This window comes from Paramisgurnus dabryanus, chromosome 5 (genome assembly GCF_030506205.2).
Source record: "Paramisgurnus dabryanus chromosome 5, PD_genome_1.1, whole genome shotgun sequence".
NCBI classification, from domain to species: Eukaryota; Metazoa; Chordata; class Actinopteri; order Cypriniformes; family Cobitidae; genus Paramisgurnus; species Paramisgurnus dabryanus.
The window spans coordinates 26,054,679-26,081,017 of NC_133341.1; the positions used below are offsets into that span (position 1 = coordinate 26,054,679).

Consider the following 26,339-nt stretch of genomic DNA (forward strand, 5'->3'; position numbering starts at 1 on the left):
TATTTACTTAACGTATTCAGCGAGAGACGGCGCATCTCGCTCTTCCAACTTTCACTCCGTGCGGGCGCCACGCATCCACGTGTATGACATCAGAGTAGCGCGAGGGCCATGACTCAATATGATTTTTAGAATCGTTCTCGCGGTACTTTGACGTCATCTGCATGACGTCTGTTCTAGCAGCATTGTGTTAAGTTGAGCACACCTAAAAACTTGAGACATGAACTCGGCATCGAACTTCCATGAGTATGTATGTCTGAGCCTCGTCTATTATTTTTAGAAGAAAAAGTTATCAACATGTTATGTGAACTGGCTGAAATGCGCGTGTCTCACGGTGAATGCGCGAGACTTGAGAGCCCAGTTACAGTGGCATCGACAGAGCCTGGCCTACCAGTAAGTTGCACACTTATTTACTCTCTCTCTCTCTCTCTCTCTCTCTCTCTCTCTCTCTCTCTCTCTCTCTCTCTCTCTCTCTCTCTCTCTCTCTCTCTCTCTCTCTCTCTCACTAACATATACATCTGTTGCTAGATATGCACATATTTCTAATACATTTTGCTATGTAAATTAGAAAATGTCAGTGTGTTAGAGACAAAAAGATGTGAGGTGATTTATGTACATATATTTATTGAATAGAAAAACAGAATTTTGTAGTGCATTAACATATGACAATATGAAATATCTCATTCAATTAAAGAAACATTTAATTTAAAAAATAGACATTTCTATTCAAAAATGAAAATAAACATTCGAGTACAAATTAGTATATTAAACATGAGAATTAAATGCTTAAACTAGCCTACAGTAATTACAGCTGACAAAGCAGTATTTTTGTTAAAACCTTCCAAGTACCACTTTTTTCATTTTTCCTTATATTATGCAAAACTTTAAGTCTATCCACATTTTGTCCACTATTTGAGTTTTCAAGTCTATTTACCGAATGAAAAGGTTTCAACCTCAGTATTACAGTAAGTGATAGTAAACCTATGGGTCAGACTTTTAAAAATGACGTGCATGTTGACAGCACTTGAAGTCGTGTAGATCTATTCAGTTTTCCATAGAAGACAAACTGTAGATATAGATATTTGTTATAGCCTACAGTAAGTTTACCCTTCAAGCAATCTGGTTATCCAGTCTTGAACCAGATTTCTCTATGGCAACATAATATATTAACAAAACTGGGTTGCCAATAATAGTTTGAATCCCATTCTCAGTCTATTTTAGAGCCGTCAATCATGTTTGGCAGGCTTTAGCACCAGTTAAACTTCTGCCCCACCATTCTGAAAAATATTTGGTTTGGAACTCTCAGATAGCGGCAGAGCTTCTGAAATGCGTCGTTACTGAGCGGAGCGTGTGGCCTTCCCTTCGACTCATCCAGGCACTTGTCATGTCCAGCCGACAGCATACAATAAAAGCCCTTTGTGGCATTGAAATAGAAATTATTTGGCTTTATCTGAGGTGGAAGGTCCAAAAATCTCTCAGCCTTCTGCAGCTCGGGAAAAGGATCCTGGATCAGAGCCTCTCCATCCACTATGTGGATTTGCTCCCTGGGAAAAAGCTCCAACCATCTGGCCAGGTGCTGGTAGTAGAAGCTTCGTTTAAGGGCTTTGTAGTTAGGGTTGATATGTTCTTGTGATAGTAACAGATCTTCCAGTGGTTGATATGGCTTATTCTGCTGAAGTCGGTTGTGCAGAACCTGTGTATAGTCTGAGACGAGTCTCTCAGCCGGGTCACGAACAATCAGCAGCAGTTTCATAGCTGGATTCATGGCCCATATCCTTCTTGGGGCAGGTGGTGCTGTAAAGTAGCCAGGGGTCTTTTCCACTGTCAGCTGCCCGGGGAGGGTGAGAGGCATCTGGGCACGGTACCAATCTAAACCTTTACTAAAGTTTTCGTCCACGTTAAAGTAATGGACCTCGTTTTTTGCTACCTCAACATCTGGGTGGAGGTTGAGCATCTCCAGAAGGGCCCTGGTGCCTCCCTTGCGGACACCGATGATGATGGCTCCCGGCAGACGTTGCAGGGCAGTGGTGGTAGAGGTTCCAGAAGTGGTCGCTGAAGTGATAGAGGTTAGAGAGGCACGGAGTTCGTGTAGACAAACAAGTAGCTGAGCTTGGAGCAGTAGCAAGAGGATCAAAGCCAGGATGAGTGTCCACAACATGGCGTCAGTCCAGTCAGTTCAAGGGCAGCACACGGATGCACAAAAACAAACACACACAGCTGGAGATCACACGCACCGCAGCTGTTGATTTTTGCAGCGTTACAGCTCAGTGCAGTTGATTTCTGAAAAAAAAAGAATAGGAAAATTTTGTAATTTTGTAAAAAAAGAAAAATAAAGAAAATAAAAATAGTAAAGAGCTTAGAAAGTATTACTTTATTCATAGAATTAATTATAGAGATACATTTTTTTATTGTCATAAAATGTACTAAATTAAAAATGTCACATGCAAAAAAACAACAACAGCGGAGCATGAGGAGTTCACTTCTTCAAGTAAGATTTAATTATCAGATTTATTAAAACAGAGGAAAAACACATTAAACATTCATGACCAATAGTGCCTTAGAAATCTCTATGGGGAAATTTTCCACAATCCCATTCCCAGTGCTCCCTTTTGCCCTCCAGCGGGCACTATTGGAACAAGCTCAGAGCTCCATGTAAGTCCCAGTGATGCCAATAATGCATTGTGAATTTCACATTTAAGTTGTCTTATTCTTTATAACAATAAAAGTATTTCACAGCAGCTTCATAGCAGCTCAACGTTAATTTTTCAAAGTAATTGCAAAAATATGTGGCAAATTATATAAGAAGAGCAAACGTTGAAGGCTATAGATTTTATTTCCAGGGAAGGCATTTACTTTACATTTACATTTATGCATTTGGCCGATGCTTTTATTCCAAGGGACATACCATGCATTAAATCTTTACATTTTTGTATCATTATGTATGATCCCCGAAGAATGCATACACTGAATGCACTGTAAGTCGCTTTGCATAAACGTTTGCAAAAAGCATACATTTAAAACCACATAAATCTTAATTTTTTATTCAATAAGTATTCACAAAAGTAACATAGACTTGAAAATAACCCAGCATTTTTAGATTGTATATATATATATATATATAAAATGCCTTTTACCCTTTGTGTTTAAAAGTGCATTTTTTTTCTTGCCAAAAATGACAGTCGTTTCAGTAGATAAGACTCTTATGCCTCGTTTGAGATTGTTTAGAGTCCATTTTAAACTGCATTAAAACTGTTAAGTGTTGGGGTCCATTAAAGTCCATTAAAATGAGAAAAATCCTGGAATGTTTTCCTCAAAAAACATAATTTCTTCTCGACTGAACAAAGAAAGACATCAAAATTTTGGATGACATGGTGGTGAGTAAATTATCTGGATTTTTTTAATAAGAAACTTAAAGACTAATCATTTAAAATCTCTTCTTGAATCTGTTGTATTTTATATTAAACAACTATTGAGAAATGCCCACTACATTAGGCTTGTACAGATTTTTGTTATTCATTTGGAATGAAGCTATTTTATTACTAAATAAATAGGTTTTAGTTATATTTTAAAATTTTTATAGCACACTTCAAAGTGACAATTTTGCAATTGGTCTGAAATTGCTATCCACAAGTGATTCTGTTTGTGTTTTTAGTGGTTCCACCAAAGCAATTTATGATTAAACATCTTCTGCAAAATTAATGTCCGAATTACTGCCTGAAATAAAACTGAGCATGTAGAAATCCCACGTGAAAGATCCGAAGCGTCTATAACTTTTAAACAACTGAACACTGTTAAACAGACCAGGAAATCAAAACAATGTTACAGATTTAAGTGGCTCATCACGACAATTGGCCACTTGAGGAAATTTTATTCCCCTCTGCTGAACATGGGACGCTCAAACGGTAAACACACCATTCCTGACCTCTATACTCTTTTAAAAATGTCACACTTGGCTGCCGTGTTTAGTCACCTCACAGTTGTCATGTTATCTTACCCTGCTGCGGTCTGAGTCACGGGTTATTAATTTGCTGGAGCATGCAGCCTTTGTAAATGAGCTGTGGTGTTGCTGTGTTCGCTGTATAATTACACAGCCGGGAGTAAACGTGTCGAGCCCTGTGGCCTTGCCACTCCTGCGCGTCATCATCGTCCTTATCGCTAAGCCTCATAAACTCTGCCATTACGAGCCTGAGTGTCTGTCTAATGTCTCCCACTTTATTCCCCCATCTCACGGCTTTAATACTTTGAATATGCCGATTTGATTCATTGGGTTGCTTTGTCTATAAAGTGTGTTATTTCTTTTCACAAATAAAAGAAAATCTCATAAAATAACTAACACATAATTGTTATTTACTTCGGTTATGCTTCCTATTGTGTTGTGCACATGAACAGTTAATCATTGTGTACTATTGTACGCTGTAAACAATGCTCAAAATTGCTGCTGGGGCAGTACCCTTTAAAAAGGATCTAATATATACCATTTGGGACAAAGATGAATGTAAATTTGAGGGACTAATGTGTACATTTGTGGTACTAATATGTACATTTGTGGTACTAATGTACATTTGACAAACTAATGTACATTTGAGGTACTACATATATGTACCTTCGAGGAACTAATGTACTTTTAGGTATTTAAAAATGTACTATGTACATTTGAGCTGCTAGTGTACCTTTCAGGTACTAACATATACTTTTAAAGGTAACTATGTACATTTGAGGTACTAATATGTACCTTTGAGGTACTAACATGTCATTTTAAGGTACTAACATGTACTTTTAAAGTACTAATTACCATGTACCTTTTAGTACTTACATGTACATTTGAGGTGCTTATACCTTTGAGGTACAAATGTACCTTTGAGGTACATGTCTTTTTAAGGTACTAATATGTCCTTTTAATGTACTTATATGTACTTTTGAGTTTCTAACATGTAACTTTTAGTACTTACATGTACATTTGAGGTACTGATATGTACATTTGAGGTGCATTTGAGGTACTGATATGTACATTTGAGGTGCATTTGAGGTACTAATATGTACATTTGAGGTACAAATGTACATTTGATGAACTAATATAAATTTGAGGTACTGTATGTACCCTTGAGGTGCTAATATGTCCTTTTGAGGTACTAACATGTACATTTGAGGTGCATTTGAGGTACTAATATGTACATTTGAGGTACAAATGTACATTTGATGAACAAATGTAAATTTAAGGTACTACTTATATGTACCTTTGAGGTACTAATGTACATTTTAGGTACTTAAACTGTATGTACCCTTGAGGGGCTAATATGTACATTTGAGGTGCTAGTGTACCTTTCAGTTACTAACATTTACATTTAAGGGGCTCTATGTACATTTGAGGTACTAACATGTACATTTGAGGTGCTTATTATAGGTACCTTTGAGGTACTAAAATGTACATTTGAGGTACTAAAATGTACATTTGAGGTACTAAAATGTACATTTGAGGTACTAAAATGTACATTTGAGGTACTAATATGTGCAGTTGAGGTACTAATATGTACAGTTGAGGTACTAATATGTACAGTTGAGGTACTAATATGTACAGTTGAGGTACTAATATGTACAGTTGAGGTACTACTTATATGTACTAATGTGCATTTTAGGTACTTAAACTGTATGCTAATATGTACATTTGAGGTGCTAGTGCTAGGACTAACATGTACATTTAAAGAGAACTATGTACATTTGAGGTACTAATATGTACATTTAAGGTACTAATATGCACATCTGAGGTACTAACATGTACATTTGAGGTACTAATATGTACCTTTGAGGTACTAACATGTTATTTTGAGGTACTAATATGTACATTTTAGTACTAACATGTACATTTAAAGGGAACTATGTACATTTGAGGTACTAATATGTACATATGAGGTACTAATATGTACCTTTGAGGTACTAACATATAAATCTGAGGTACTATGAACTTGTAAAGATTATTTTAATTTTGGTTTGAGTGACATATACTGTAAAGAATATGCAGCATGTAGTTTAAACAACATAGTTGTGCAAGTCAATTTAACCTACTATTTTAAGTTTTGGCTTAAAAAAAGTTATTACTTATAAAATCAAGTTGAAATTGTTAGACTTAATTTTTTAAGTTAAACTAACATAAACATATACTGTATGTTGGTTTAAAACAAATGTTGCTTTTTCTGTTACAGTGTTGTTTTGATAGCTGATTTGCATGAGTATTTTGTGTCTTTGGTCTTTTTTTTTTAGATGAGACTGGAAATTATTTAAAAGAGAAAATAATTATAATGGACGCATGGCAGGTCATTCTTAATCAGCATCGTCACCGTGAGCACGAAGGTTCTCTGCCTCACTAGCTTAATATGCTATATACATTTGCGGTTTCGCATAGTGGCTTGCTGAAAGTATATCACGAAATGTCAAATTTATACAAAAATGTAAGTGGCACATTAAACAAGGCACATTTTCAGTGGGGCATTCAAATGTAGCAGAATGGATTTTGACAGAATATATTTTAAAGCTTTGAATGCTATTTTCCATTTTCAGAAGTGGTAATGAGCGGGTGAGTTGTTTACTTTGCAATTAGTCCATCAGTTTCCACCAGTGTTACCCCCAGATGAACTTTTGGATTGTCGGCGAACATACAGTAGGCGGGCATTATTGATAGTTTGGGATAAGTGGGCATTTTTGCATTGACAGGGTAATAATCAACTGTGGAGTTTTTCGTTTCTTGCCCTTGGCTTGTTCACTGGGGGCCTTAAAACTAAACAGACATCATCATGGACTCCAAGGCCATTGGGACACAATTTTGTTAAAACTGCTTTGATAACATCGGTGCTGAGAAAAGTTGGATACAAATAAGAATGCCTTGAACATCGAAACGAAATCATGCCTCTCTTTTAACTTTTATCTGCTCTTAGACAGTGTCACTTTAGAAAAATTGGTTATGTTTTGCAATATATATATATATTTTGATTTATTTTTGTAATGTTGATTTTTACCTCGAAAATTGTTAACGAAGGTTTTGGTCCTCTTACTACATAGAAAACGCCCATAATAGATACCCTGTGGGGTTTTTGGTTTCGGAATGATCTTTATTTACCAAGCATCCACGACATGTTTTCATCTTTATCAGGGATTCACAGACCTACCGACTGAGTCAGACTTTCAGTTCTTTAAGCAAACAAAGCCAGTCTCTCTCTCACACACACGCACACATACATTTTCTAGCTGAGAACAAAAAACATCCCCATATATACGCTCCATTCACCGTCACCTCAAATGGTGCTATATAATCCTCTTTCCTGAATGCCACCGCACACCAATAGAGAACCCAGTGACACATAAACGCACAAGAACCTCTGTTGATTCTTTTACACATTTTTACATGCAATCTCCTCAGCTTTGTACAAACTTATTCTCGCTTGTACTGTATGCACCCAACAAACTCACAATTATGTCCACACATAACACACTCATACAGACACTTTTGAATACATGTATGCCCTAGATAAGTATTGGCCTATCAGGAAAGATAGTAAAGGATCTGCAGGGATGGAGATCAAAGGACTGCCTGTCCAGGGTGGACAGGCATGACCAATGCACATTAGTCACCTTTCTTTTGTGTATCTTAGATAAAAAAAGATTATTGAACTACGACTGCTTGAGTTTTAGTACAGCAGGATTTCCTTTTGTTCCCATCACATATTATACCCTGTATTATAGTGGATGTGTTGGGTCTGTGAACCACAAGACTTCAGCAACGCTTATTCAATGCATGCATTGTCAAAAACCTGTCCTGACACTCCTAAAATGTACCATTTAGGTACAGATATGTATAAATTTGGTACCATTATGTACCTTTGAGGTACTAATATGCACTCTTTAGTACCAATGTATATGTACCTGCAGTTCTATACTATTATTGTGCTCCTGTATAGTTTGGTGGTAGAGCATTGCATTATTAACATAAAAGGTAATGTTTCGAACCCAGGGAACACACTTTTCACACATAGATTACGGAAAATACACAGAAAATGTTTCTGGGATTCGTTCTGATCATTTGATTTTTGGTTCATTCACACTGCCAGTGATTTTCCGAATCTGGGCATTCACACGCATACGGTAAAGATCCCACAAAGACACACATTTTGCTTTTAAATCCCTTTGTCAAAGAGCTGAACCATCCCAGCTAACACAAATAAGTAAATGTTATGTTACTTCGATGTGATGTGATTACCAAACTTACGCCGAAAAAATTGATATTCCTGCACCCGCGCCCTCACTACGGCACACACCTTACGGAATTGTTTCTGTTTTGTTCACGCAGAATGCTTTCCATGAATGTTACAGCAATATTACTAGGTCCTCTTTACTGGAGTGATCCCAGAACATTTATGGGACATGTTTGTGTTCACACAGAAGCCTCTCTGCCATTTTTACAGAAATTTTCTGGGACCAAAGTGCTGTGTGAATGGGGTTATAGTGATAAAAATGTATGTGTTTTAATCAGCCCAGTTACACGAAATTACGTACCTATTGTCACATAATTTTCTTATTCTTGAATTTCCCTGTTTTTTCGTGATCATATCACAAATTTCCGTTTATGTGTCATTGTCACGTATTGGTTACTCAACTGTTTTGTCCTAATTTCTTACTATTTTCGCTTCGGTTTACGGTTAGATTTAATGACATCCTTACCAAACCCAACTCTAATCCTAACGCCAGGCAACAATTGTTTAAAATTTAGAAAATATTTTTAAAAATTCTGAAAAAACAGTATAAACCAATACTTAAAGTGACATCCTAATGCAAACACCAAATCTAACCCTAAACCGAAGCGAAAATGGTTTGAAAATAGGAAAAAGCAGTTGAGTAACAAATATGTGATAATGACACAAATTCGTGACACTATCACGAAAAAGAAAAAAATATATTGTGACTATAGGTACATCATTTTGTGAGACTGTGTAGGTTTTAATCCAATGTAAGTAAGTCCCTTTGGATAAAGGCGGCAGCCAAATGCAAAAATGTAAACTTATAAAATCTTGTTTACAAATGTGTACTTTTAAAAATGATAACGCCCCAGTGACAGCTCGGGACCATTTTTTGACAATTTTTCTGACAGTGCGGGTACAGCAATAAATGCACCCCAGTGTGCCATTTATTCTATATAATAACTTGTAATGACCAACATATTTTGAAATACTCACGAATGAAAATAAAGAGCTGAAGTGGTTTTCTTTCACAAAGTGCTTTATAAACAGAATTCTTGTGAACTAATTAAGTGTCTCCCACAGCCAAAAACGATGCCTTGGGAACTTTTTTGCTTTGTTCATGATAATGTAAGCAGAGTTGCAAACTTGCGACTCTGGATTAAATCATCTCAGCTGCACAGATATCCTTCACACTCACGCTCATTTATCGTAGAGTTGGACTTGCTAGAAACAGCAAAGACAGTCAAAGCTGCGCTTCGTACTGTATTTTGTTTATATGAAGTATTGACCCACAGACTAGTCTAATAATAAACCATGCACTCAAAAAAATGCTTGGTTGTTTTTCACCCAAGGCTGAGTAAATATTGGACAAAACACATGTTAGGTTATAAATCAACCTATGATTTAACCCAAATGCTGGATTGTTTCAACCCATGGTTGGGTAACAACAACCCAGCACATGTTTGTTTATTACACAATGTATGTACCCAGCCTTGGGTTAAAAACAACCAAATATTTTTAAGCCCTTGAAGGTACATTAGAGAAGAATGAACAGGAAGGAAAAAGGACACATATGCTACCCACATGAGCACAAAAGTACAGATGCACTCTTAAAAATAAATAGTGTCTTTGTCAGGATTTGTACTTCCTTAAGATTTAGTGTCCTGCTGGTTTCATTTTGTCTACAGATTGCAAAGAAGATCAGGCCATATATTTGTGATTTCATCTTTATTAGACATTTGATCAAAATACAAATACTTTAGCATTGAACATTAATGAATGAAACCTATGTGTTAGGGTCTGTTTCCCAACAGGTGACTCACATGCAATTTTTAAGCCTTATTACAAAGAAAAGGCCAGGCGACTTTAAAGCTTTCGCCAAGTCCTCCTCTTATATGAATGCAAATGGAGTATGAATGAGAGGATTTAACAGCGTCTGAGAGGATCTGATTGCCTCTGTCGTCAGACTGAAAGAAACAGGCACAAATGCATGAAAAGTGTCTCTCTCTATGCTACCATAAGATCTGCTTCAATCTGGCCAATAGACGCCGACCTTCAGTAAATGCGCTCGGTTTTTAGCACACGGACGCCCCGCCGAGCCTCAAATTAGTTTCTTCATGATGCTTCCCCCCTCTCCCTACCAGTCTCTCACTCTTAGTTCCATCTCTTCCCATCATCCGTCCCTCCCTATCTCTCTCTCTGTGTGTCTCTCTCTCTCTCATTTGCACTTGAGGATCTGGGTCAATCGAATAACACACTCTACAGGCCCCTTTAGTCTGCATGTTCCTCAAATTGAAAATGAGCAGTGTGTGCGAGTGTGTCATGGTGGGGCGGGGTTGTGTGGTACCAGCAGGGGGGGTGGGGGATATGTGTGTGGGGGGGCTTTGCTCTAATTAAAGAGGTTGTTGGCATGGAGAGCATGGCAATATTATTGGCAAATAACCGGCATGCAAATGAGTCTGGTCAGGTTTAGACACCACTCTGTGTTGTAAGAAAAATTCAATACTGTAAATAAAAACTGTGTGAATTTTTTTAGTTTCCAATCATTTGTGACCCAGTCTGTGAAAACGCAGCTTAAGTCATTTTTGTGATTTACTGTTTTCTGCATAAAATCATTTAACATTCCGTGAACATATGAAGAGTTTGGTTCCAAAACGTGATAAACACCATTAAAAAAAAAAGTTACTGCCAAATCAATATTGTATCTGGTCAGTATTAAAAAGTAAATTCTTAATTTTATGCAAAATCCGCTATCTGCCGTGTTATTCTATTATTCTTTTCTCCCCTTTTCCTCAAAACGCGATAAACGCCACTCCTCCTTTTCTGCAGAATGCAATAAATCCGCTCAACAAATCACAGCGCACCATTCCACGCATTGTAAACAATAATGGTGGCGCTTCGAATACACACGGACAGAATCCTAGTTTTCCTCATGTACTTTGAACTGATCAACAAACAAACTATTACAATACAAAACTATACAAAATAATACTTTTGATGGCATTGATAAACCTGTGGTGTTTTTTGTGACGGGAAAGAAACGTTAGCCATCAAAATCGAATAATTTATGTGACAGGTATTTGTGCGAAGGAAAAAATGCCGGCTGTTGCTTGTTCTCACACGACAGCATCAAGCTTTTGTCACGCTAACACATTGACCCCAGAGGATCTTATGAAAACTTTCCAGTATTTTACGCGAAGTCAACGAAAATCGTGCAGGACAAAAACATTTTACAGCTGATCGCTGTCAAAAAAGTTCAGCGACGACGTCATCCAAAGGATGACTGCAAAAAAAAGTTTTTTGATTAATGGCTTTAATGTTTATTTTTTAATCAGTGTATAGATGGTTTCATCGCTAACGCGATACACGTCTGGATCCGAACTTTACTTCTGGTTTCGTTTTTTTTTTAATGGTCTGACTAGTTGCTAAACTGATCTCTTGAACAAATGCCTCGTCGAAAATAACAAATGTTTTGGTTTCCTAGGTCAGTGATTCCCAAACTTTTTCAGCGTGCTGCCACTCTTGTGTACAGTGCATTTTTTCGCGGCCCCCGAAAGAAATTTTTTAAAATTATATATTTTAATTAAACAAAACATATAAAAGTATACCTAGTAGTGCTGTTGGTTAGTTGGCTTATTATTTTTTAGGTTTAATTACACAGAATTCATGATAAATTAATGTATTTTATAAAATGTCATAAAACTGGGGCCCCCCTGGCACCATCTCGCAGCCCCCCAGGGGGCCCCGGCCCCCAGTTTGAAAACCACTGTCCTAGGTAATCTATGTGTTGTTGTTTTTGTGTTTATATAAATAAACTACGTTTAAAGAACTTTGTTGTTATTTATTCTTAGCTGAGTTTACCGGAAGTTACGTGCGGACCATGACAGCCGCTTGTTTATGTTGTTACTGCTGAAACCGTCTATACCACTAGTCAACTTAATGAATATAACATGGCAAAGATGAATGCACATTTATATACTGATGCAGTAGATTTATAACATTTTGAAAAAAAAAACTTTCCAGTTTTATAATAAATCTTTGAAAATCAAATTATGGATTTGAATTTTTATGTTATTATTACCTAAAGATGCTATGCGAAAGTTTGTAACGAAAAAAAGGTGTTTTTCATCTTGTCACTTTCTTGGTATAGAAAACACATTTTTACCAAAATTAGATAACCTTGATATCTTTAATACTAACTGAGTAAGGCCATTTCAATAATCAATGTGAAATCATTGACTAAAATCAAACTTTAATGCTGCTAATCTTATATTCAGATTATAAGACTTTAGCCTTAATTTCACAGACAGTGTCACATATGAGTGTCATTTATGATTATAATAATCCATGTAGCCACTAAATCTCTTTCAATTTACTCTTTTTCTACAGTATTGAGGTTTTTATCTCAAATGTGGATTTTTTTATAATATTTGTAATGTTCATGTTTGTATGTGCTTTAAAGGAAAAAGTTAAAAAGCTTAAAAAAGATAATTTTATAGCACATCTGTGCACAGTATATAAATGATATATAACAGAAACTAAAATTTCCAAAGACACAAAATGTTTAAAGCCAGTGGAAACTTTCTTTTAAGCATTTAAAAAAAAATCACCTTAGTGGACAGACCATTTGCCCTAATTGAAAAATCTCCCACATACTGTACAGTATATACAGTACTAACTGTAATTATTATTGCGAGCATACAGCTTTGGCGCTATCAAAACCTCATTTTCCGATTCGGTATGACAAGCAAATCATTAAGTGATTAACAATCTGGACTATGCCACAGGGGGAAGGGATTGAGTTAGTAGTTCATGTCAAATGAGTCTTGTTAGCTCTTTCACCACGGGGTGAACCAATCTGTGTACTGTGTGCGTGTATGTGTGCGTGTGGACAGCATCAGTATGGTTTTGGAGGGAAATAAGCATTTAGAGGCGATGGTATGCTGTGGATGCAGGAGGACATATGGATGGCAACTAAATACAACTAAACTCCACCATTGAGACCTGACAAGAAGTTTGTGATATTGCAACCAACAGCTCACCCTTCAATTTTGAAACGCATAGGTAGCCGCCAAAGGACAAACATGTCGTTGTGATCTGAGACAACATAGGGACGAAACACACTCTGTAGAAAAGTTTGTACATTTAGGGCTACTGTAGAAATTTGACAGGCCACTTCCATGTTAGGGGACCCGCGTGTATGTTGATAAAAACGGCTCATTCTAAGGTAATAAAAACAATAGAGTTCATTATGTAAGGTCTTATACACCACTGATAATATATTTATGTATATTATATTGGATTTCTTTTAAGAGATCCTTCGATAAGTTACACAAAACATCTTTCAATCCCTGTTGCAACTTCTGCACATTCAGGCTTGACATGCTAGATTTTTCAGTTTTATAGAAAAGAAAGTCTTCCAGATCTGCAATGATACAAGGGTGAACCATCCCTTTAATAGTTTATATGGCTTTAAAGAAAGAAAAGCGTTTTGCAGTAGGTATGAAATATATTAACCAGCTTGCGGTAAGCTATAAGAGCCACCAGTCCAAAACGGGTGATTTTCACATGCTCATTATCTTTTGTCTGGCGAATCTTCAAACGGACCGATAGATGGAGAGTGTTTCTACAAAACAAACAGCGAGAGGGTGAGAATGAACTTAACCCCAAAAAGTGTTTTTCCAGATTTGCCTTGCAATTGGCAATTAATCCCTGGAAAGAAAATGCTGTTTAGCGGGTCAGATGAATGGAGCTGTCAGTCTCAGAGCAGGTGGTTTGCTCTGTGTTCGGGGCGGGTGCGTGCGTGCTGTTTTTGAGCCGCAGTGAAACCTCAGCAGTAATGTCTTTGGTTCTGCTCTTTGTCTTCTCTTGTGCCTGCATTTCCACGCCAGGTTGTTGCTTTGGATTCATCCACAAATCCCCTCGCATTAAAACAACAGTGAAAAACATCATCTCTGCAAAGCTTCAACCCTCACGCTCTGAAAGGGCCCTGTGCGCACAGCTATATCTTTCGCTTATGGATATGCTTTCAGTGGAAAAGGCATTGTGCAATAGAGGGATTTTTCTGCATCACTGGCTGGTGTTTTTGTTCTTTTATATTGTGCGAAGGAACAGTGGTGTGCTGTGTGTGTGTGGAGGGAACTCTGTTGAACCCTGCTGTGTTATGTTAGACTTTGTTGGACTTTTGGGAGTGGGCTGTGGAATAAGATTGTTGTTTGGAGAACAGGTTATTTATCTGTTTTGCTGTTTGCAGGCTTGTGTTGGTATTTCACATATAGGGGAATCAGGGCCGGCTCGTGGGGTTGTGAAGCCCTAGGCAAGATCATGAAGATGGGCCCCAATGGTAGCACTGGAATTCTGTATTTATTATTTTCAGAATGATCATGTGTGAATTACTCAGATCTTATTCTAATATTAAATCTTGGTGTATCAGTGCGTAAAGAATGTGGACCAACAGAAATTTCTTTCTTTTAGTTGGAAAACATTGAGCTGATGTTCCATTTTCAATCGGAAAAGAAAATCATTTCCTTACATCAGCCTGAGATCAAAACCCAAGTCCATCTGACATCAAAACCCAACATCCGTCTGACATCAAAACCCAACGTCAAAATGATGTCAAAACCCAATGCCTGTCTCACGTCAAAATCTAACGTCTGTCTGACGTTAAAACTTAACATCCATCTGACGTCAAAACCCAACGTTCGTCTGATGTCAAAACCCATCGTCCATCAGACATCAAAACCCAATGTCGGATTGATGTCAAAACCCAATGTCTGTCTGACGACAAAACCCAACGTCTGTCTGACGACAAAACCCAACGTCATATTGACGTCAAAACTCAACATCCATCTGACATTAAAACCCAATGTTTGATTGACATCAAAACCCAACGTCAAAATTATGTCAAAACCCAATGTTTGTCTGACGTCAAAACCTTACATCTGTCTGATGTTAAAACCCAATTGACATCAAAACCCAACGTCAAAATTATGTCAAAACCCAATTTTTGTCTGACGTCAAAACCTTACATCTGTCTGATGTTAAAACCCAACGTCCATCAGACGTCAAAATCCAATGTCTGTCTGACGACAAAACCCAACGTCATACTGACGTCAAAACCCAACATCCATCCAACGTGAAAAACCAACGTCCATCAGACGTCAAAACCCAATGTCAGATTGACATCAGAACCCAACAACAAAATTATGTCAAAACCCAAAACTCAGTGTCAGATTGACCTCAAAACCCAAAGTCATAATGATGTCAAAACCTAACGTCCGTCTGAAGTCAAAACCCAACGTCCGTCTGACGTCAAAACCTAACGTCCATCTGACATCAAAACCCAACGTTACACTGATGTCAAAACTCAACGTTCATCAGACGTCAAAACACAACGTCGAATTGACGTCAAAACCCAACAACAAAATAAGATCAAAACCCAACATCTATCTGACGTCAAAACCCAACGTCAAAATGATGTCAATACCCAACGTCCCTCTGATGTCAAAACCCAACGTCACACTGATGTCAAAACCCAACGTTCATCAGACGTCAAAACACAATGTCGAATTGACGTCAAAACCCAACGTCAAAATGATGTCAAAACCCAAAGTCAAAATGATGTCAATACCCAACGTCCGTCTACCCAATACCTTTTGAGGTACTATTATGCACTCTTTAGTTACAAATGAATACTTTTTGAAAAGGTACCATCCCACTGACAGCTTTTGTACCTTTATTTCTGAGAGTGTAGTATAGTGTTGTACAGTAAATTTACAGTAGTAATACTACAAAATACTGTAAATTAACAAATTAATATAATATTCTACAATAATATTATAATCATTTACAGTTTACTATAGTAAATACTAAACTATACTACAGTATTTTGTTATCTGAAAAAAAGTGTTATCTCATGTGACTCTAACTTGAGTCTGTTAAGCTCTGAATAAGCAACCTCTTTTCCCTTTGGACGTGCTTGCGTCAGTGCTAATGAGCTGTGTTGTGTTTTACTGTGTGCTTTTGTGCTGAGCCTCATGATGTGGTTACATGTTGTATTTTGTTTGCCTGTGTTGTGTGTTATTCTGTACAGATGTGTTGTGTCGTTACGTGTTTTACTCTGGTTTTCTTCTGTTGTGGTCCAGCAGGGGAGTGTGGTTGGGTAAAGAGCTGTAGACTGTCATCTTAATACACTAAAACTCTCAATGCTGTTGACCCATGAGAGCCAGTGCAAAAATCCAAAAGCACACACACTTACATGTGCACAAACACCTACATGCACACTTTTCCTTGTCTCATTACATCAGTCTCATAACAAAAGGATTTAGGTTTCGTTTTTATACATTTTGCAGAGAAAGGGGGGGGTTCTGTTGTACATATCTGCTACAGTGTGACCATTTGTCTCATCCTTATGAGCAGCACATTTTAGCTTTAGATAAGGGGAGACGGGACATTAAACATGTAGCAGGGGGTCCTGATGGTGAAGGAGTGTTTGTGACTGTAGACTTCATCAAACCCGCCACCATGTCTGGGTTTTAAGGTACAGACACAAAATGAGACAGCTGACAAACAGGGCTCATCAAAACACAAACATATCACTGAATCCACATTTGGAGATGTATGTGACTACTTTGCATTTGTAATGTCTTCATATAACAGGCGTCTTACATTTTTTTGGAAAAATTGGGTGCAGAATTTATTTTTTCCTTCTTTATACTCTTTTTTTTTCATTTTTGTCTCTTTTGATGTAGTGAGTGATGTATGTGTCAAAATCTCAGTAGATGCAACAAATGCATGCATGTTACTGCTGTATGTAAACATCCATCTGTCCCACCTGACCATTTGTAATCAGATAACCTGAGACTTAATACCAGGTGTACATTTGGCCTAAGATGACCTACAACAGGTTTTCTCTGTCAGGTCAGGTGATGTAACCTAGAGAAAGACCAACTAAGCTGATATCATTTTCCCGTTCCTTAAATTTTAAATATTACAGATCTTTCATTGTGACAAATTGTCTGACACAACATGTGTACATATTTCAAATTCAGTTTGAATAGAATAGAAAAGCGCACACCAGATTTGTACCATCTGTCAATCAATGGGGTTTCCAAGCTGTCCAGTTTAGACTTTGTTCCCTTCGCTATATAGTCGCGGTGTGTGGGTGTGTGTTTGTATTGGTGTATAGTATACCATCACTGTGTTTCAATGAAACTGTGTTTTTTTGAAATATGAGCCTGCTTGGGTAGGTGAGTCACTGATAGATAGAGTTACTTAGGTCATCTATGAACTAAACCGAAAAACTATTCTTATACCATTTGTATAAAAATAGTTATCGCAATTGCAGTTTACAGTTAATTTGTGAGTCAAATAAGCAACCGTGTTACCACAGGCCTGTAAACACTCTCAGAAATAAAGGTACAAAAGCTGTCACTAAGACGACACCCCTCCAAAAAGTATACATTTGTACATAGAGTGCATATAAGTACCTCAAAGGTGCATATATGCACCTTTGAGGTACTAATATGCACCCTATGTATAAATGTATACTTTTGGTATACTGCAGTATACTGGTGCCAAATGTATACCTATGTGTATGTTTTTTAACGTCCCAGTGACAGCATTTGTACCTTTTATATCTGAGAGTGAACCAGATGGCTATAAGGCATAACCGGCATACAGCCACTTTTAAAAATGTTTTACAAATTAAAATCTATTTGATATTTTCCTTCCACAATTTCATTGGTCATGATATGTACATAAAACAGCACAACTTCATGGGCTAAAACAAAATTTTCTTAAATCATTTAAGTTAAAAATACAATTTCTTGTGGAAAAAAATCCATGTTGTTTACTATAGTAAACTGTAAAGTAAAATTTCTGTATACTATAGTGTTTTTGAACCTTACCCTGATAGTAAATATTAAAGTATAATATAAAATTTACTTCAGTTTAATAATTCACTAGTTAGATACTAAAGAATACTGCATACTATGGTAATTACTGTAATATACTACAGTATGCTACAGTTTACTACAGTTTAAAATTACAGTTACAGTTTCATTGGTCATTTTTTATAAAACAAGAGTTCATAATCTATCAAGCATTTTCTTAAATCATTTAAGTTAAAAATACAATTTCTTGGGAAAAACATTCCATGTTATTTACTAGTTAACTGTAAAGTAAAATTCCTGTATACTATAGTGTTTTTGAACCTTACCCTGATAGTAAATATTAAAGTATAATATAGTATTTACTTCAGTTTATCAATTCACTAGTAGATACTAAAGAATACTGCATACTACGGTAATTACTGTAATATACTACAGTATGCTACAGTTTATTGCAGTTTAAAATTACATTTACAGTTTCATTGGTCATTTTTTTTTATAAAACAAGAGTTCATAAGCTATCAAGCATTTTCTTAAATAATTTAAGTTAAAAATAAAATTTCTTGGGAAAAAAATTCCATGTTATTTACTAGTTAACTGTAAAGTAAAATTCCTGTATACTATAGTGTTTTTGAACCTTACCTTGATAGTAAATATTAAAGTATAATATAGTATTTACTTCAGTTGATCAATTCACTAGTAGATACTAAAGAATACTGCATACTACGGTAATTACTGTAATATACTACAGTATGCTACAGTTTATTGCAGTTTAAAATTACATTTACAGTTTCATTGGTCATTTTTTTTATAAAACAAGAGTTCATAAGCTATCAAGCATTTTCTTAAATAATTTAAGTTAAAAATACAATTTCTTGGGGAAAAAATTCCATGTTATTTACTAGTTAACTGTAAAGTAAAATTCCTGTATACTATGGTGTTTTTAAACCTTACCCTGATAGTAAATATTAAAGTATAATATAGTATTTACTTCAGTTTATCACTTCACTAGTAAAGAATACTGCATACTATGGTAATTACTGTAATATACTACAGTATGCTAAAGTTTACTATAGTTTAAAATTACAGTTACAGTTTTGGTCGTTTTTTATAAAACAAGAGTTCATAAGCTATCAAGCATTTTCTGAAATCATTTAAGTTAAAAATACAATTATTTGAATATATATTCTCATATAAAAATGTTCCATACACTGTAAAGAATTCCTAGCATTTTTGTCAAATCAACACATATTTTACTTTAAAATGAAGTTAAACAATTTCAACTTGAATTTATAAGTTATGTCAACTCTTTTAAACCAAAACATAAAATAGTAGGCTAAATGGAAACAACCAAGTTGTTTAAACTTCGTGCTGCATTTTTTACAGTGTAGTACGTTTTAGTAAAATATAGATACTATGGTATTTTTTTAATAATAAAGTATAATACAGTATTTACTGCAGTTTATTAATTCACTAGTAAATACTAAATAATACAGCATACTACAGTAATTACTGTACTGTTTATAATTGATTTTATTTATACTCTATAGTGCTTTTCACAATTCCAAAGTTTTACATAGAATACTGAAACACAGAAAAGCAATGAAGAACAACAAAAGCTTTATGAATAATGAAGAATAATAAAATAATAATCTAATAAGTAGCACTCCATTCCAAACTATGACCATACTCAGGCTTATGGATAATTTTGATATTAATCTTGGTCTTAAATATTGTTTTACATTTCGATGATGTCTTTTATCTTAATTTTACTACTTGTTTCTAATTAGTGGTATCTTTATGTAAATGTTGTTTTTTGCATGTTGTACAGCACTTTGGTCTTAAAGGGCTATTTAAATAAACTTGACCTTGACCATACTACATTCAACAACTACAGTATATCTAGGTATACAATTTTGTTACTAATAAAATAAAGAAATAAGTAATACTCCAATTCCATACTATATCTTTGAATCTTTTCCAGAAGTTAAGTACATGGAAGTATTAAAATGATTTCCTAATACAATGATGTATTAATATAATATAATAATAATACTAAAGTGAAGTAGCAAAATCTTTAAGATTTTAATTCAATCATAAAAATAAAATCATTGTTAACATAATGTACAAAAAAGTCAAGTTAAGCTACCCAACAGTCCAGCGTTCAAGGGGTGAATAAAACCTCCTTTAGGGAGACGAGCTATCCTTTTTATAAGACTTTTTTCTCATTATTTGTCATTATCTTTCTTTTCTCCCCCTGTATGGCTCATTGCACTTAAAGGAGCGCTCATAAAATATGATATCTATTATTTACGTCTTCCTTTATCACTAATGCTTCAATATTTTTATGCCTCCATCAAGTACTGCTCGCACAGAGGTGACAGACATTTGCCAGACCTCACAGTCACCGTCAAGAGCTGACTGTTTCCAGATTGACTAATGTTTCTTTTATCATTATTTGGCCTACAGCTCAATATGTCTATGTGAAGGAAAGCACTGTGTCCAATTAGGAAACGTTTCTGGATCAACATACTTGTTAGTGCAGGAAAACATTAATAGCAACCAGCAATCATCAATTCAGGGTTAGGGTCAGCACAAGTCTTATCAAATTATTATGTCTGGTTTAAAGGGTGAGTTATAGCTTTTGGGGTTCTGTGTTTGTTTAATAGTAATGCTTTTCTAGTACAGTAAACGAATATAGTAAATACACAAAAAGGACAAACCCAGCCAATGGGTAAATTAACCCAATTTTTTTTTTATATTTGATCCAACAATGGGTTAAAGCCACCCAGCATATGTAAAATTACATCCCAACGGGTTGGGTTTGTGCCGTTTTGACCTAAAGGTGAAAATAACTTAGCTTTTTTCACTTGCATCCTCCTATGCACATGAAAGTTTAGTTATTTTACTTTCAAGCAGACCATTTTCAATTTTTCTGGCTTAGAAAGATATCATAGTCTTTAAATACACACAGTGCTGATCCAGCACGGGTTCACCTTATCACCGGTCACTATCAGGATTCCCATGTAGCATTCGAAATGATTCAGATCCCATCCTGTTTTCGATTTAAGGGGAAACACATGCCAAGGGCAATGGCCAAATGGATATACAGAGAGAGTTTTGTCAATGCCCTTGTGATTGTTTCCTGTTTTTTGACCTTTTCCACAATTATATCTCAATAAATCATTGATAATTTTCGAGCATGAAGTCATATGCTGTATGATTCGATACAGTCAATTTTGAATTACACAATATATTAGTCCCATGGCTCATACACACAACAAATTTCTTATCTCATGGAACAAAAAATTAATATAATGTAATCTGGATGTTTGTATTTGTGACCCTGTCTGTAAAATCCTAATCTATTAATGAGTTCAGGAGCATTAAAGTTTGATTTCACATAGATTTCAATCTTACTCAGTCATATTTTCACAGAATGTTCCTATAGGATGATTTTATGTACAGTAAAAACCAGTAATTCACTTAAAATGACTTTAGCATTCTTCAAAAGACAGAAGAGATCCTAGTTTATATTCTGAAAAAAAAAATTTCTTCTAAGAACAAAATTATGCATCTTTAAGACACTGGATCATGTCAGGTCGGGGTTTTTTACTGTCCAACTATTTGTACCAAAGAGTCCAAATGGCTTTTCTTAAGCCTTATTTTAAATCTGACATGCTGTAGGCAAACACATAAATCCTGAGACTTTTTCAATTCTAGCCTAAGCAGAGTTTCAAAGTTCGTGTTGGTTTAAACAAAGCCTTAAATTTCTCCACACAGGACTTACAAACACATTTACACCACAAGCTTTTTACAGTACCTGCCAAAGACCCCAGAGTTCCCCTTACCGAACACATCTGGCAACCACAGATAAAACATAACCACTGCAAACTGTACAGAGAGAAAGGGAAGAGATCTCACCTGAGCTTAGGTTCAGTCTTGCAGTGCGTCTGAGCGCTTCCTCGTGATGTTTTGGGTGAATTTCATTGATCCAGTTTTTGGGTGATTCTCTCAGCACCTCTGCAACCCTTTGTGTTTGATATTGTCACTCTCTCTCTCCTGTGTCTTCCTCTATAACAGCAGTTTCAAAGTTGAGGCAGCATAGTTTTGTTCAGATTCAGAGAAAGTGTGCGAGTAAGAGGCTGCAAAATAAACTGCACGTGTGCGTGTGTGTGTTAGAAAGAGAAAGTGAATTAATAAAAGATAGTGACTACACACTGCGTCTGTCTGTCAAGCATGTGTGGATGGAGTGTGTTTGTGTATAAGTGAGCGACTGAATGAACAACATATTGAGTGAGAGAGAGAGAGAGAGAGAGAGAGAGACACGTCGCCCCTCAGGGAAATTCCTCCCTCCCTTCACTTCTTTCTCTCTCGAGCCTCCCTGCTTTTTGTACTAGCGCTCTAGTATCTCATCCTCCCTCCCTCTCTCTCTACACGTTTGATTTGTGTTTCATTGACTCGGATTTAAACACATTCACTTGTTCTTCACCATCTCCAAATGTCATGTTCCCCTCCTCACATGTCATGTTCAAAACAGCCTATTTCTGTTGCACTGTTTTCTGTACGAGGGCTTTGGAATGTATTTGCCCCAGAAAATCCCCAAATCATGAATAACTTAGAGTGCTGGCACACAAGCACACAGGGCACAGATAGATGGGCAGAGCGTTGCTTCGGCGTGTCTGTTAATCTCCAGATGCACAGCACACATTTACTGTATAACGGTACATTAACCACGCTGAAGATATTAATTCTGCGCAACGCCGAAGTACGATTGGAATTTTTGAATGTCTTTCTAAACTTTATGTGCTTTAAATAAATCATGAGCAAATTTTTTGCCAGCCTCCACCACTTAAGCTATAAAGGTGCTGCAGATTTTTTATAGTACAAGCAAATCAGCAAATATTTTGATTGTATGAATTTTTTATAGCAATATTACGGTTAGGAGGTCATAACGCATGCGTAATGTTTTGTTTAAATAATTTATAAATATTGTTGTTTAAAAGAGAATTGTAATACAAATATGAATTTTAATGCCCTTACATTACTTCTTAGCTACAATGCCATAAATAAGTGTTTTTCTGGCTGTTTCATAACTCAATACGGGAAACCAGAAGTGATAAAGCTAGTGGCTGCAGTGATACAAACATAAACAAAGCACAAATCTCGCTCACCACAGACTGATTCATGATGAATCTAATGAGCCATAACTTTTTTAAATATTCACATATTTAAAAAGTTTTATATTGTGAATTGCACTACCATGTCTCAGTCTAGATCACACCCCTCCCTTTCAAACACATGGACACAGGACAAATATGTCATCCTCTGAGACAACTTATGGCACTTTTCCATTGTATAGTACCCCACGGGTTGGGTCGGGTCAGCTCACATCTGCAAAATCTGCAAAACTTTTGCAGCTTTTCAATGATGTTCACATTACTTCATTCCCATGGCAACATGGACATGGCTGCGCTGGGGGGAAGTAAATGTAAAATTTTTCAACTTTCTATTAAGATATATGTGATTTTTGCTACGAAAATGCAGGGATTATGAAATCATGCAAGCCCCGCATATTTTGCGCATGGAAATCTGCAATTTATGCTGCGAAAGTGCAGCGTATTTCAAAAAAAATTGCCCCCCCTCGCATAACTATGCGGACTTTGGATGATTATGCGTTGAATCATGCGATCGCATAATCGCGTTTTTCTGCAGGGACTGATTAAAGGGATAGTTCGGCCAAAAATGATATTAAACCCATGATTTACTCACCCCCAAGCTGTCCGAGTTGCATATGTCCATCATTTTTCAGACAAACACATTTTCGGATATTTTAGAAAATGTTTTAGATCTTTCAGTTGATTAAATGTAATGTTACGGGGTCCACCCATAGTCCCCGACCTTCAAGTCCAAAAAAAGTGCGTCCATCCTTCACAAATTAAATCCAAACGGCTCCAGGATGATAAGCAAAGGTCTTCTGAGGGTAATCCGCGCCGTGTTGTTGTAGAAATATCCATATTTAAAACTTTATTAACGAAAATAAATACCTTCCGGTAGCGCTGCCATCTTAGTCGCGTCCGCATTCAGGATGAGAGCTTACGCAGCCTACGGAGGCTACTCTGCTGCTGCTCTGTGCCCCCGCCCTCCGAATTTGTCATAAGTCACTAAGAAAAGTGCGTACACTACGCTAATAGTCTCTCCTGAATGCGGACGCGACTAAGATGGCGATAAATAAATAATTTATTTTAAGGTTATAAAAACAATACATAATATTTTAAGTAAGCAATAAGGTACGAGAGGCTGTGCTGTATCGTGAATAAGTAACAACGTTGTGCCTAACAACGCCCTTCAGCTGTTACTTATTCACGATACAGCACTTGTCTCAAGTACCTTATTGCTTTTATAAAACGGTTACCACACAATATTTAAGTTAAAAAAATATTAGTGCATCTTTCATGAAGTTAAATCAATAAAAAGCATTCCTTCCGCTAGAAAAAATAGTCCCTGACCATGAACAAAAATGTGTTCCAATGTGTAATATGCATGAAAGCTCAAATAAAACAGGAAACCGATACGTGTGGTTGCTAAGGGAGTTGCTAAGGGCGCAGTGATAACCATTGGGTAAAACGGTCATAGCCGTGTTTTATTGTGAATAAAGCACACCTATTGACCAATCAGAAACCAGGATTGGAACTAACCGTTTTATAACAGTTTTTATACACAATTGATAGTATAGTTATGTTTATTATATTGCATTTCTGTCAAGAGATCCTTCTAAAAGTTACACAATGTACCTTTAAATGAGAGATGCAAAAAATTGGATTTGAGTTTTTTTGCGTTCACATCCTGTCGTTTGTTTGCTTTGTCTCTTCCGTTTTTTTTCTGGTTGACTATGCCGAACAGCCAATCAGAATAATCCGACTCCCAGATGAGCGCCACTACCGATTCGACATGGTGAATCAGGCACAACATAGACGACGGTAACTGATTTAAGCTGACAGTGTGGAACACACAAAGAAATAAGATGATGTTCAAAATCTGGCTGACCTCCGACCATCATCTTGGGGTGTATGAGGTGTATCACCTAAAAAACACTCACTTTTAAAATAAAGGTACTAAACGATGTCATAGAAGAAGTTTGGGCTGTATGGTTCTATATAGAATTGTAACATATGGATAACCTTTCTTCTTTGTAGTGGATAAAGGTTTTTTAGACTATAAAAAAGTAAAAAAGAAATTATTCTTTTATAAACCTTTGACTGAATGGTTCTTTGGAGAACTGAAAACAGCTCTTATATGCCATGTGAAGAACCTTTAGTAGCACCCCTATTTTTTGTATAGTGTATCTCTCCAGCAATTAAATCCTCCACAACGTACTGTTAGCACATCACAGTAAGTGATGCTAAGGGTGTGCAAATAGCTAAAACAAGTACATTTGTACATTTCCTCTTAAATGATTCAGATTCCTGTCTGCGCAGGTCTGACTACACCTTCCTCTACTTTTGCTGAGGTTTCAGTCGGATTATGGATTACCACGGAGTCTTATTATCTACCTCACCCATATGAGCAGTAATGCGGTGTGAAGGAAAGGGGCTGGGATTTTAAATGAAGACCTCCTGCTGGTAAGAACGCACACATCCTCCCTCCCCTGAACGCGTTTGCGTTTCTGCATCTGTACTTACAGACCTGGGGGGTGTAAAAAGCTGTACCCTGTGATGTTGCACTACGAGGGGGGGGGGGGTGCCTCCTCTTCCTCCTTAGAGACACCCGGGAGCTCCTCAACCCCCCAGCCTTGTTAGTGAGCATGTCTGATTTGGCCCTTTTTTTAAATATGTCACGCTTTCTGTTTTTGCACTCCCTGCTTGCGTCAACTGCGATCACGGTGCTTTCTTATTTTTACATTTTTATCTGTTTTTCACTCTGTACAGAGAACACTGTTGTATTCTCTCTTCCTCGCTGGCATCATTATCTTCATCTTTATTGCTTCATCCCTCTAAGCGAGATGCTTATCTCCCACGGTTTCGGGATTCTTCTCCTCCGCCTGCATTCAAGTTTCTTTTTGTTTCTGGTTTTATAGAAACCAGAGGGGGGTCAGACTCGCAGAGGGTGGCCACTCTTCAGGTTCAGCTTTCAAATAAAGTGACTGTTTGTCGAGATCCAAAATGTTCCTCTTATGAGTCCATTTTGTTCTGGCCATCTGAAGATTAGAAGGCAGCTCTGAGATCAGTCT

The 26,339-nt window shown here is 36.5% G+C and overlaps 1 protein-coding gene across 1 annotated transcript; it reads right to left on the bottom strand.

Annotated features, from left to right (window-relative positions):
• Positions 1–601: 601 nt before the first annotated feature.
• hs3st1l2 (heparan sulfate (glucosamine) 3-O-sulfotransferase 1-like 2) lies at positions 602–22,400 on the bottom strand. Its single transcript, XM_065250634.2, has 2 exons — positions 22,034–22,400; positions 602–2,277 (listed from the first exon to the last, which is right to left on the bottom strand). The coding sequence occupies exon 2, from the start codon at positions 2,153–2,155 to the stop codon at positions 1,244–1,246; it is 912 nt and encodes a 303-aa protein (XP_065106706.2). The 5' UTR covers positions 2,156–2,277; positions 22,034–22,400; the 3' UTR covers positions 602–1,243.
• Positions 22,401–26,339: the final 3,939 nt, after the last annotated feature.

Coding starts and splice junctions, on each gene's coding strand:
- hs3st1l2 (XM_065250634.2), bottom strand. CDS start 2,155: ATGTTGTGGACACTCATCCTGGCTTTGATCCTCTTGCTACTGCTCCAA.